Genomic DNA, 14,962 nt, shown 5'->3' on the forward strand with positions numbered 1-14,962 from the left:
TGTGTCCATTCCATGATCCACCCTCCTTCTGTTGGCGTTCCGGCAAGAAGGAACTGAAGGTGTGGAGGGGCGGGAAGCGTGGGGAGAGGTGGCATCTCTTATACTGGCACATACGGACTCAATTCCAGAAGGCAAAACTTCCGGCACCAGTGCATGTGGCGAGCACACATGCACCCTAACATGGAATGGACATGAGCAAGCACTTGAAGAAGAAAGACAACATATTTGTTTTACATGCAATATCATGTTTTCCCTGGATGATGCTTTTATTAACCAATCATCCAGTTATGTATACACAAACATCCCTTGCCTTCTTAGGTACACTGCTACTACCAATAGAGATTTGGTAAAAAACCCTGGGTGCTGAAGACAACCCAAAAAGCAAGACCTTGTACTGAAAATGGTCCTGCCCCATCACAAAATGCAGATCTCTGATGACATGGTCTTACTGAAATATAGAAATGTGTCCTTTAAATCCGGGGCTGAAAACCAATCCTGAGGAGAAAAGATTGTCTAGTTGCTGCTCTCAAAATATCAAAAATTGAGAGAGATGATTCATCAATTGAAAGTGAAAGAATATCCAGTGTGCTTGCCATGCAATCCACTAATTCATGAAAAGCCAACGCATTTTCTGAAAATGACAAAGCTGACTTATCTCCTACCTTTTCATCTGTGGTTGTAATGCCCCCAGAGTCTGGATCTGACTCTGAATCCCACTAGTGCTTCCTTTTACAACAAAAATTCCTTCCGTATTATAGAAGACTTATCAGGGTTCACAGATTTGATCAGATTAATGTCTTTCAGATCTGGAGGTTGAACCTCATCTACACACACACTCAGAGAAGCCCTATCCCCATACATCGAGAATTACTGATAAGAAACCGGGAAAGACCAATGAGGCCAACGCACCCACAGTGGCATCTACCAATCCGGCCAAAACCCCATATTTGGATTTGGATGCTTATATTTTTGTCCACGAAGTTATGCATCATACAGGTGACTTTGCTTGTAATACTCCTTCTGTGGATCCTGCCCACAAATCAAATTCTTTCTCCAGTATGAAACTGCTCTCAGTTCCAACAAAATTGGAGACAACAACAATCTTGGTTGAACAAGGGAAACTGGAGAACAGTTCTTTTCTAGGGATCCAGAAAACGTCCTTGGAGTTGAAGGAAGAGGAGAATCCCCACACTCCTCTACATATCCTTTCCCTTCTGGAGATAGACATATTTGAGACTGTTGGAGTACGGTTTCTCCTTGCTCCAGTAACATAACTGACTCCATACCTGGCAGATCTGAGGTCAAATCCAATCTATAAAACTGCACCTGGACAATTATGCACTGTACTGCCATAGTATCAGTCACTGGTGTTACAATATGTTCTTCTTCACCAGCTCCTTAAGTCTCTTTTTAGAACTGGCTCATCCAGATCCAAAGAAGGTTTCCTCACTTTTCCATGCAGCTGCATATCAGTATATGGTTCTTTATATTAGTTTCCATAATGGAATCCTTCACTCACGGATTGGCTCTCTTAAGAGAGACTGACACTGTCGAGGACTGACTACTGACATCTGCCTGGGTAGATAAATCGTTATCACGGAGATTGGCTTTATACATAGAAGCCGACACCTCAGAGGCTTTCCTCTTTTTCTGGGCCTTGTCACCAGACCTTAGAGTCCAGCAAAGATGACATCTTTTTTATCCACAGAACCATCCAGAAAATGACCTTGAATTACCTATAGAAAAACTATAATGTAAAAAAATGCTACATGCTGAAGCATTAACTAACCTTGTGTAGCTTTAGCTATTCTCAGAGGAACACAATGACTTTTAAATGAGCCAGACACGTCTATGGATCATCTTGCCAGTTCCAAATGGCCTTGCAGCTAAGACTATTTTCAACAGGACTGCTTGTAATCTGTTCTTTCTTTGCTCTCGAGGTAAACGTAGAGCAAATTGAGCACTTGGAGGATGAGTTCCCGTCCCCTAAACATGACAGGCACCCAGCATGTGAACAAGATGCCATGAACAACGCCGGACAGGATACATATTTTTTGAAAACCATGTGTCTTTTTTGGTTCCATCAACAACTATCTATACTATTACTAACTATAAGACTAAACTCTCTATAGCTACTAACAATTAAGATTTCAACTAACTAATCATGGATCCAAGAGGATACCTGAGCTCCCTACAAAAGGTTCAGCTGCTCGCAGTTGGAAGGAACAGAGGCAGCTGGAGAGCCACACCCCTTTTATACTCTTGCCTTGGAACATTTGACATTCTGTAAGGGGAAGGAGGGAGGGAGCACCCTAATGACTACTGCTAGTTAAAGCTCTAGGGGTCAGACTGCACCAGTTCAGAACATCTCAAGAGTGGGAATATGCACAGGACCCTTGGAAAAAAAATCTAGTTTTAGAGGTACTAAGCTTAAGTGTGTCTTTTTAAATTGAGGACTTTGCATAAGAACATAATATTTTCTTTAATAGTGCATCTGTTCACCATTCCCCAGCTGATATCACCATCCTATATATGTGTAAATTGTTTTTACAACAGACAATTTTGAGTTCTGCAGCATAGAGGTAAGCATATATACAGAAAACAGCTGATTTGGAGCAGGCACGTATACATCTGCTTGGTCAGAAGCCCACCAAATAGACACCAGAAAACCCTCATGGCAATAATATTTGTTCACCCTTAAATGCAGGTGGGGAAAGAAGCAGTTACCCAACAAATGGATGGAGCTATGGAATAGCAGCTCTACAGGACATTCGGTCAGAGAAAATGACCTTGAATTACCTATAGAAAAACTATAATGTAAAAAAATACTACATGCTGAAGCATTAACTAACCTTGTGTAGCTTTAGCTATCCTCAGAGGAACATGATAACTTTTAAATGAGCCAGACACATCAAAATTAGAAAGCTCAAGAATGGCTGATAATTGGTGCAGAAGACTAAATATACACATGGTGTGAACCAATATTTCCCATAAATCCGCAAACTGCATAATTAAAATACTCAACCCACCATCTTCTGTGTATTTGCTAATGCCACTGTCCCAAAATAATAAATGTGTAGGGTTGTCTACACACTTAGCCATGTAATTTGGGTGTTCTAACTTTCTTCTTCTGAATATTTTTTCCTGGGGAATATGATATGGCCCTAGGACATCAAGTAGAAAATAAGCAGCAAAAACAGATTAACTCTTAAGAAACAAAGCTCTTGTCATATAAATCTTCTATATATAAAATAAGAAAGCACAGAAAATATATTCTAAAACTAGAATTATTTCTCAATTTTTTTTACAGCATCAGGGTTTTTTTTAAACAAAGTCATTCAAATATGACACTTTACACAAAATTCAGTCTAGTACACTACTAGATTGTACTACTAGTAGAAAACTACTTTAAGTTTAGCTGTTGATTATAAAAAAGAATCTTTCCAATCATCTATGAGAAAAAAAAAGTTAGAATACCAAGAATCTAAGAAAACTCAAACATGTCGGTTCCAACAAGCAACTGCAAAAATAAATCTAAAGTAAGGTAGAGGACAGCTAGTCAAGGCCAGGTGGCTGTCAAAAAATCTTTGCTTTCTGTTTTTCAAGGGAGGGCAAAACAAAGAAAAGGAGTACCTTTGCCACCGGTGCTTTCCACTGTGTACAAGTAATCCATGTAAAAGGCACCAAACCTCTGCATTCCAGCTATCTCTGAGTATGTCTCCTACCAACAGAGCAAAGCAAATAAAACAAAAGTTGTGTAAGGAAAGAATCTTGAGATTACAAACTAATAGGCCTACTATCAAAGACATATATGCTTGTTTGGTTTCTGCATTAACACACAGAAAGGCTTATCAAAACAGAAGACAGAGGTTATCTCAGAGAATTCACCTTTCAGATAGGTGATCTAACTTCTATTGCACACCACACAAAAAGGAGATCCATAATTCTGCTTGACATTTTGATCACTTTATCAATTACATATAGTTTATTAATACCTTTAATAGAGTAAATATTCTTCACTTGACCTCCCACATCCCAGCAGACCTGTCTAATACTGTGAAATTAAAACTAAAGATTGTTAATTCTAAAATATTTTGATTTTTTTAAACAAAAGAATGCCTTTTATCTTTAGCCTTTTGAAAACTTAGTAAGTCACTATATCATTATAATTTTTAGACAATATCTCATATTTTAATTTCATAGAAGCAAGAGAACCATAGAAAACTTGTCAAGGAAAGGGCATTTTTTAATTAAGGAGAAGTAAAGGGTATTCATAAATGTTTGGGTTTGGGGTTTTACCAACTTCACTCTGTTGTGGCATCTCTAGATTAATATATACTGTACTGCTCTTTTCATTCTTTTTCTTTTTGTTATAAGCAGTATATAGAATCATAGAAATGTAGGGCTCGAAAGGACCTTGAGCGGTGACCTAGTCCATCCTCTCCTCCTCCCCCCCCCCCTCCGAAACAGGGCCAAGTATAGCTAGACAATCCCTGACAGGAGTTTGTCCAACCTCTTCTTAAACACTTCCAGTGACAGGGATTCCACAACCCTCCTGGGAAGCCTATTCCAGTACTTAATTATCCTCAGAATTAGAAATCTTTTCCTAATATCTAGTCTCCCTTGCTGCAAATTAAGCTCATTACTTCTTGTCCTACCTTCAGTGGATACGGAGAACAAATGATCACCATTCTCCTCTTTATAAAAGCCTTAATATATTAGCAAAATTATCAGATCTCCTCTCTGTCTTCTTTTCTCAAGATTAAACATTCCCAGTTTTTCTAACCTTTCCTCAGAGGTCAGGTTTTCTAAACCTTTTATCATTTTTTGATCCTTTTCTGCAGTACTACTGCCTAGCCAGTTAGTCCCCATTTTAGTCGTGCATTTGATTTTTTCTTCTTATGTGTAGTACTTTGAACCTATCTTTATTAAATTTCATCATGTTGATTTCAACTAATTCTCCAATTTGTCGCGGTCGTTTTGAATTCTAATCCTGTCCTCCAAAGTGCTTACAACTTCTCCCAGTCTGGTGTAATCTGAAAATTTTATAAGCATACTCTCCACTTCATTATTCAAGTCATTAATGAAAATGTTGAATAGTACTAGACACAGGATAGAACCCTCCAAGAACCCCACTAAGTACATCCTCCCAGTTTGACAGCAAACCATTGGTAATTACTCTGAGTATGATCTTTCAGTCAGTTGTGTAACCAACTCTTATAGTAATTTCATCTAGACTGCATTTCCCTAGTTTGATTATGAAAATTTCATGTGGGATTATGTCAGAAAGCTTTACTATAATCCAGATATCACATCTACAGCCTCCGCCATATCCAGTAGGCCAGTGGTTCTCAAACTTACTTGATTGCACACACAGCCTTTCTTTGTGTCTGTAGCAGTTTATGCCCCCTCCACACACACACACACCCCGCCCCTAGCTCTCCAGCCACCAAGCTCTGAATGTGCGTAGTAAGTTTTTTTTTCCCTAAAACTTCTCATGCCCTCCCCCAACCAAAATACATTCGGCGTACCACCAGCACTCCCATTTGAGAACCACTGCAGAAGGCCAACAACCCAGTCAAAGAAGGAAATTAGGTTGACTTGGCATGATTTGTTCTCAACAAAACCATGCTGGCTATTTCCTTATCACCCTATTATCCTCTAGGTGCTTAAAAATTGATTGGTTAATAATTCCACATATTGAAGTTAGGCTGACTCGTATATAATTTCTTGGGTCCTTCTTAAAGGATGTTTGCCCTTCTCCAGTCCTCTCAGACCTCACCAATCCTCCATAAATACTCCAAGATGATTGCTAATGGTTCCAAGATTATCTCAGCTAGTTTCTTAAGTATCCTATGGTGAATTTAGTCAGGTCATCAACTTCAATAGATCTAATTTATCTAAATATTCTTTAATCTGATCTTTCCCTCTTCTGGTTTGTGCTCCTTACCCCTTTTGTTAATATCAGTCATGGTAGGTATCTGGTTACAATTTACCTTTCAAGTGAAGATTGAGGCAAAATATGTATTCAACACCTCAGCCTTCTTGACGTCATCCATTAGCAGCTTTCGTTCCCCGCTAAGTAGAGGACCTACTCTCTTCTTCATCTACCTCTTGCTCCTAATGTATTTAAAGAACCTTTTTACGTTGCCTTTCATATCCCTGGCTAGGTGCAATTCATTTTGTGCCTGAGCCTTTCTGATTTTGTTCCTATATCCTTGCACTATTCTTTTGTACTAATTCACAGCAGTTGATCCATGTTTCCACTTTTGGTAGGATTCCTTTTTTATTTTCAGCTCATTAAAGATCTCCAGGTGTAATCATATTGGCCTAATACTATTCTTCCTATTTTTTTTATTTACATCCACATATTCTGTTGCTGTGCCTTAAATACTGCCTCTGAGAAACTGCCAGCTTTTCTGAACTCCTTTTTCCTTTACATTTGCTTCCCAAGAGACCTTATCTACCAGTCCTGAGTTTGTTAAAGTCTGCTTTTTTGAAGTCCATTGTTCTGACTCTGCTGCTCTCATTCCTTCCTTTCCTTAGGATCATAGAACCTATCAATTCATGATCACCATAATTTTTTTCCATCCCCACAAACAATTGCTCCCTGTTAGTCATAATCAAGTTTATAATGGGCTTCCCCTCTGCTTACATCCTCCTCTGTATGAAACAAGAAGTTGTCGCCAGCACCTACCAAGAACTTCTTGGAAATTTTATGTTTTGCTATATTACTCTTCCAACAGATGTCAGGGTGGTTAAAATCCCTCATTACTACCACATCTTGTGTTTTGGAGACTTCTGTTTCTTTTTCTAGAGACATCTCATATATTTATAATACTGACCCAAAGCTCTCTATCATAAGACTTTTAATTTTTTTAAAAAAATCAAAGTATAATCTTATCAATATGTATCTGGCTCAGAATATCAATATTTGTAGGATAACTTTTTCAAAAGTGCCTACAGGTATATCTACGCTGCAATTAGAGATCTATGGCTGGTCCATGTCAGCTGACTCAGGCTCGTAGGGCTCAGGCTAAGAGGCTGTTTAATTGCAGTATAGACATTTGAGCTCAGGCTCCAGTTGAGTCAAATGACATGGGCCACCCATGCATTTTTAACTGCAGTGTAGACACACCCTCAGTGATTTAGCAGACTAAATGACTTAGGTACTTAGAAGACTATGTCTCATTGAAACACAACAAAAGGCAGGGCTTGTTTACACTACAGTAGAGCACATTAGTGCATAAGCAACATATGTCAACAGAAGGTGTTCTGCTGCCAGCATAGCTACACCAGCTACCCTATGGCAACAGAGGCACTCTTCTGTTAGCATAGCTGGGCTATACTGGGAGTTCTGCCAGCATAGCTCTGTCAGCTAGAAAGTGTGATTTTTGCACACTCCTCGGCAATGTAGCTATGCCAGAAAACTTTGTAGTGCAGACCAGATCTCAGACTCTTCCTAGGTGCCTAAATCTCTTTTGAAAATGGGACTTCAGAATTTTCAAAATTATACCCAGAATCTGCAGTCTCACATAGATTTGATTCAAAATAGAACTGACTGTATAGTGGATGTGCTCTCTGCAAATGAGAACAAAATGGGGAATAACTCTAAAAATGTACACAGAAAGGAGACTTGTTTGACTAATTCCAAAAATACCCCTCTTGACACACAGTTTATTTGAAGTCCTAAAATGACAAAAAGTGTGTGTGTTTGAGAATATAGCCAGTGTTACAAATCAGAGCACAAAGCATACAGAAGCAGAATGACTCAGGGTAAGTTAATTTTGTCTCCTTTGAAATGATAAGAACGTTTCTAGCTAAAAAAAAAAAAAAAAGCTTATTTACTAAAGAATTTTGTGCATGGTCTAATTGTCAGAAATTTCTTGGGTCTGGTACCCCACGTTGCACAACAAGTTTTCTCTGAACCATTTCTAATTTGTAGGCGTTATACAGTATACGAATTTTGTTAACTACAAAATGTTATACCCCTTTTCTCCCATATGTGAATATCATATTCAAGTTATTCAACTGATTCAATTTCTTAAATTCTGTGTATAATCTCATAAAACAGGATCAGACCCAGATATAGAAGAGATATGGAGTGATGTGGAAAATTACTGAATCCCAAATAACCCACAGAGATATAGTAAGAGAAGCAGTATGTTGCTCTCCAACAGCATAGAACAACAATGGTGAACATGAAATGCCAAAGGACATCTGTTCCAGCAATTTAAGATTACTGGGTTTCCTTAATGGGAATCAGAAATTATTACATTCTGGACAAACGACTGCTAAACACCCTATTAGTGAACATAAGAGAGAATCTAATTTACAGTGAAGCAGTATATTGATATCTGACTGAAGAAGTAATAAATGTTCTATGTTAAGTAACACAATAGCTGTCAAAATATACAACCATACCATCACCAAAGATAAAAGCTGAATTAGTAGTACACCTTGCAAGTAGATAGATATAGCATGCAAGGACAATACAATTAACATTCTTCCAGACTTGGGCTCTTTAAAACAGCAGTTCCCAAACTGTGGTCCATAGACCACTGGTGGGTTGGATGAGCACTTGCTGGTGGTCTATGAAGAACTGTTTGGATACATGGTGCTGGTGCTCCTCTTCATTTCTGGTTTCTTTTACAGGCACTCAAACTCTGAAATCAATGCAGCTACTGGGTGCTCAGCAGTTTTGAAAATTTGCCCTTTTGGGGGGCCAACAAGGCCATTTGTAGAGTATGGTGCTGTTCAACATAAGAAAGGGTGGCAGGATCTGGTCTTTAGAAAGAACATAGATTCTAAAATCCATTGAAAAATTAAAAAAAGAAAATAAAATTAATTTTCTAACCTTATGATGAGCTGCATCCAAAATAAATTCTGCACGAATACCATTATTTTCTGGACTTCTGTAATCAAATAGTGAATTGGTAAGATACGTCATTCCTTTTGCACTCAAATTTTCTCCACAACTGAAGAAGTAGGCCTCCTTAAAAGGTCGATTTAAAAAAAAAGAGAGAGAGAGAGAGAGAGAGGGGCACAAGAGGGCAAACATGAGAAAAAGTCAGGTTAGTGTGACCAAACATTTCTGTTGTTTCTTCATACAATGATCTATGCAAAATCAACATGAATCCTTATGAAAACTTCAAACAGGCCACCTTAAATTCACTCCTCATTTTCAGCAAAAATTCTGGTATAGATGAAGATATTAAAACAATGATTTAATTAACTTCAAAGCTTTTCCTTATTTACAGGTTAATAAAAATATCCTGGGCTAATGAACTTTGCTATTCTATAGTTTGTTAGCCCAGAATACTGTGAACTTGATATTAACAAGAGAAGAAGTCTTTCGGAGAAGCCTTTCGGAGAAGTCTTGAATTATTATTACGCTGAAATATGCTCTCCATCTCACGTACACACCACTATGTGGCCTAACAACCTCAGGCAGGAGCGAGAGGAGGTGAGCGTGTGGTCTTTCACATGGGAGATCAGGTCCAACATTGCCTGGAAGCGGGCCTCTGGAAGGAATGCTCTGGCTCATGTGGCCCCGAGGACCTCTCCTTTGAACTCTATCATTGCCCCGGCCTTAAGGTCGATTTCTTTTAGTTTATCAACAGGCCCAGGTCATGGTAGATGGAACGTACCAGATCGAAGCGTCATTGCACCTGTTCCCGAGATCTGGCCTCGATGAGCCGATCGTCAAGGTACAGGAAGACCTGGACACCTCGAAGCCTCAGGTAAGCAGCCACCGGCGCCATACATTTTGTGAACATCCTTGGAGCCGACGAGACTCCAAAGGGCAGTGCCATGATTTGGAAATGGCTCTGCCCACTACAAAAAAGAGGAACTGTCTGTGCCCTTGGAAGATGGAGATATGGAAATAAGCATATTTCAAATCAAGGGAGGCCTGTCTCCTGGATCCAGGGAGAAGATAATGGAAGCTAGGGAGACCATGCGAAACTTCAACTTCCTGAGAGATTTGTTGAGGCACCGCAGGTCCAGGATGGGTCTTAGGCCCCCCTTTTGCTTTCAGGATTAAGAAATAATGGAAGTAGAACTCTTTTCCTCTCATTTCCCAAGGGACCTCCTACACTGCCCCTAGCTGCAGGAGGTTCTCATCCTCTTTAACGAGGGGATGCTTGTGAGAGGGTCCCTGAAGAGGGACAGGGAAGTGGGGTGGAGGGGAGGCAGCTGAGAATTGCAGGGTATATCCCAAAGATATAATTTCTAGCACCCAGAGGTCTGAGGTTACCCATGACCAGGCTGAACAGTAGTGGTGTATGCGGTTGAGGAGAGAATGAGGCAGATCCAGGAACTTGACTGGGGCTTCACTCTCAAGTGCACCATCAAAATGAGCACTTCTGGCCCCGCTGATGCTTTGCCGGGCCGGGTTGGGCAGGTGAGTGGGAGGAGGAAGGGTGGCAACAACTAAAACTCATATCTCTAGCCTTTCTGCTTGCAGACCCCTGCCAAGGCTGCCAGGGCCTTGAAGGCGGGGGGCAGCCGAAACTGCTTCCTCACCTACTGATGTGTATGCAGACCCAGCAAGCAAAAGGTGGCCCGACAGTCCTTTAGTCCATGCAGCCTCACATCTGTTTGTTCTGCAAAGAGACCATTCCCATCAAACAGGAGGCCCTGGATGGAGGACTGCATCCCCTGGAACAAGCCCCCAGTTTGAAGCCAGGAACTGTGCCTCATGATCACCACTGATGCAACCACAGTGGCCACTGAATCGGCCACATCCCACATCATTTGGAGGGAGAATCTCGTCGCTGTTGTACCCTCCTACATTGGGCCTTGAATTCTTGGGCCAAGTCCTGGGGCAGGGAATCCTTGAACTTACGGAGGGAGTCCTATAAGTTAAAGTTATATCTCTGCAAAAAAGCCTGGTGGTTTGCAACCCTGAACTGAAGGCTGGCCGTTGAATAAATTTTCCTTCCAGAAAGATCCAGCGTCTTGGCCTCCTTAGTTTTGGGGGTAGAACTGGTTTGCCTGTTGGCTTCAGAAACGGCCAGCAACCCTACACGTGGGTGGGTGTACAAGCATTCAAACTGCTTGGCTGGGACAAAATATTTCTTTTCAGCTCTCTTGGAGGTGAGTGGGACTGAAGATGGGGTTTGCCAGAGGGCTTTGACTATCTTTAAGACCCCATCGTGCACCGGAAGATGTCTGACTTCTCCACCATCTCCTCAACGTCCAGTGGCCACCCTTCAGAGCAGGACCTAGTGCTCGTTGAAATCCTTCATGGGCTAGCTGGAGGGGGCCCTGCCACAGCTTCATCTGGAGAGGACAATGACAACTGGTCCACCAGGGGAGAGCCCGGGTCATTGTTACCCGTGGGGGGGAGGAGGGTTTTGGGGTGCACACTCACTCCTCCACCCCAGCGTCCAATTGTGTTTTGTGCACTAAGTCTGGCACCACTGGTTGCTTTTCCTAAGTGGTGACCAAAGATTGGTGCAATGGAGACATCAACATAACCAGAATGCCCCAGGCATTCCAGTAGAGCCACTGCACCGGCCACTGGCCCTGCTGCCAGGACAGCATTGAGGAGGCTGACGCAGCCTCAGGTGCCCAGTCGTGCCGGTGCTGCCTTGGTAATAGGCTGCACTCCCTTTCCAAGCCAGAGGAATCCCCTTTCGGTGATCACAGTGGGACCGGCAACACCCGAGTCTAACCGCTAACCATTGCTGTGGGTGAACAATGCCTCGAATTGGCAGATCGGTGCGGGATCGGTATCATGTCGGAGAACGTTCCCATGGTCTAGGTGATGGCAACCTACATCATGGAGACAGCTGGCAGGAGGATGACCAGTGCCAGCCATACAGTGGCCAATGCCTCCCTCCAAACGAACCTCATTGAGAGGGTGGAGACCAGGAGCGTGGTGTCGGCAGTCTAAAACATTGAATCTAAAACAGTGCTGTTGCAGAGACCTGGAGTGCAGCGACAGAGAGCGCTGCCTCTGCTCCAGGGTCTGGGGCGGGGGGGATATTCACTTGACCTCTGTGGTTTTATTATGGCTGACTTGTTCTTGTGGGGAACCTTTGCCAGGTCCATCACAGCATGCAGTGCCAGCTGCACTGGGAGAGTCCTTTGCTTTCTGAGCACCGGGAGGGCCTGGGAAGGCACTGACCCAGCTATGAGTCTGGTCCCCTACCACTCCCTGGAGTCAGTGGCAGATCCCTCAAGGGGCTAGGAGGCCCCATTGGGGAGGCACCCCCATGTAGTTCCGGGGTGGGCTGGTGACCTGAACTGGGTCCTTTACCCAATGCCCCTTGGCCTTTCTTGCCCAGTGCCAGGGAGTCACACTTCTTTGACTTCTTTTTGGGCACCAGCAAAGGGGAGCGCTGCCGGGGGTGCACTGCGCACCAAGGCCGAAGTGGTGGGAGTCAAGTCCGGCCAGGACGGCTCTGAGGCTGGGCAGAAGGCAGCCTCCATGAGAGGGAACCGAGAGGGCATAGGGTTGGCGGCGCCTGATATATCAAGGCATAGCACAGCACTCCAGAGGGCACCACAGCCAACCCATCAGATACTGCTAAGGCAAAAATCTCCAACAACTGTGCACATGGGCATGCACACACCTAGAATGCAATCAAGATGAGTAAGCACTCAAAGAACAACCATGGTTGTTGCAGGGAGAAGGATAGGGAGTTCAGAGGGTAGCATCCAGGATTCAATACAAACAATCATACATGGTATGATTGTTGCAAAATAACTATCTCTGAGAAACATTTAGAGATGTTCAGATGGAAGATGTTGTGTAACTGCAATCTATTAGTAGCTGTAGGATTATTAAATAAGAAACCCTTGGCAAATAAATGTGCAGGAAATTGCATTACTAAGAAATAAGTGTATAGTTTCTATGGTTCAGTAACTGCATAGTATCCTCTCTCTCTGAGAGAGACAGTTACCCCAAATCATGCCAGTTATACATACTACCACTAAACACAGGATTTCTGTGACACTGTACTCTTCACCACACCTAAGAAAAGTAAATATTTTTCATATTTTAAATCAATAAAGCACATCATCTTTGCTGTATTTAACAATCAGCATTATTTCAAATGAACTTACTTTATCACTTCTGTTCACATTCTCTTCAAAGTCTTTAATTCCCATAATTCCTTTAAGGCACATAGCTTGGCAACCAACAAAACCTATTTGGCAGTCAAAGAAAGGTTCTCCCATCATAAGGACCTATTGGAGGGGAAAAGTTATATGACAACGTGTACTATACGACTGAAGATATTAAAAACTAAAAATTGAAAAAGTAGAGAAAATTTTAAAATAATATATGGTAAGCTTTACAGGTGTGTTTTTTAATTAATCAAGAAATGAATTCAATAACAACATTTTTAAAAGTACACTCTTACCAAATCTTAGTACTATGGTGTTCTAATTTGCAGTAATGGAGAATAGGAATTACTTTAGTGAACTATCTAATAAAGTAGAAATATACAACCAAATATTAACTGATGAAAAATATTTATTATACATCAATTTGCAAAGACATTTACTATAACCTAAAAAATCTAGTCATACTGGAACATTACCTCAACTGTGGTTCCTTCTTGCTCCCAGCATATAACTTCTTTGGATTTTACTTTCTGAGGGCTATAATAACTACTTTCAGCTTGCATTTCAGTAAGCTATGAAACAATGATAAACACCTTATATTAGCCAATATTAGCATTAAACAGCAATAATCTGTCATTACTATATAGAATTGATGAAGACAAATTAAACGTTAGTATGGGCCAAAAATTATTATTAGGCAGGAAACAGGTGCAGTAAAAACAGCTGTAACGTATTATCCATATTAGAATATGCGAACTTCTAGCTGAATATGCCAATTTAATCTCAAGTATTGCTAAAAAAGTTTTAAAACACTTTAGTATTTTTATTTAGTTGTCTTTTTACACCAACAATGTATAAAATTAAAGTAACAGATATGCAGCTGCAATACACATGCCAGTTTATAATCTGCTCTAAAAATCCATAAACTTATTGAAACATTTATCCTGCATAGTAAATAATTCACAGCATAAATAATATTAAAGAAAACATTATGACTTTGAATCATACCTAAATTTCTTTTTTCTCATGTTATTTTAAAATAAAACTCTATTAAATTTTATTTTCTATGCTCTAAATACTTAGATATTTATCAAAACTTTAAAGCAGTAAATCATACAATGGAAAAAGTACATTATACAGTTAAACACTCTATTAGAAAAGTTGTACTAAAACTTCATATTAGTTTTGCATTTTTATAGTTTGATCTGCTGACATTAATAATTCAAGTTTTAATCTTTACATAATACACACCGGCTCTCATTACTTAGTTATTTCCAAGAGAGTGTAGAAATGGGTGCTCTTTCTAAGTAAAATTCTGTAATCCAAAAGCTCAAGTAAAATTGGTTTTTAAAAACAAAAACAAAATAAAAGAAAAACTGATCACTGTTCAGCTGTGTGCAATTATTGTGAAGGAAAAGCAATTAATTGATTAAAAGAACTCAGACATTACAAGAACAATTTTCAACATTATTAGAAAAATGCTACATTTAATTTGGCACGATTTTTTAGCTGGAATGGTATCAACTGTTGAGAATGCTAATGTAGAAACTTGACCTTATTTTTTGACCAAAATATGAACCACAAATTAATTCCATTCATTCCTTGCATGCAAGCAGAACAATGAATTCTAATGTTTTCCTCCTAAATGTCACCATACTGCTCTCATATACCACTTTACATTCTAAAAATATAAAATGCAAGATACCATAATTTATAAGTAATTTTTACCACAACCTAAAATTAAATGCACAAGCCTATTAACACAACATTAAGAGGCCCAATCCTGCAACCCTTGCTCACGTCAATCAGTGGTTCTCAACTAAGGGTACACATACCTATGAAGATATGCAGAAGTCTTCCAGGGGATACATCAACTCATCTA

General features: G+C 40.4%; 1 protein-coding gene across 1 annotated transcript in view; it reads right to left on the minus strand.

Annotated features, from left to right (window-relative positions):
• Positions 1 to 14,962, minus strand: part of VPS13B (vacuolar protein sorting 13 homolog B) — a 928,263-nt gene that overhangs the window by 746,002 nt on the left and 167,299 nt on the right. The window contains exons 9-12 of the mRNA XM_084621078.1: positions 13,557 to 13,652; positions 13,078 to 13,200; positions 8,858 to 8,995; positions 3,634 to 3,721 (exon numbers count right to left, since the gene is read on the minus strand). Of these exons, the coding sequence (XP_084477204.1) occupies positions 3,634 to 3,721; positions 8,858 to 8,995; positions 13,078 to 13,200; positions 13,557 to 13,652 (445 nt within the window). The remainder of the gene's footprint in view (positions 1 to 3,633; positions 3,722 to 8,857; positions 8,996 to 13,077; positions 13,201 to 13,556; positions 13,653 to 14,962) is intronic.

This window comes from Lepidochelys olivacea (assembly GCF_965140295.1).
Source record: "Lepidochelys olivacea isolate rLepOli2 genome assembly, chromosome: 2".
NCBI lineage: Eukaryota > Metazoa > Chordata > Testudines > Cheloniidae > Lepidochelys > Lepidochelys olivacea.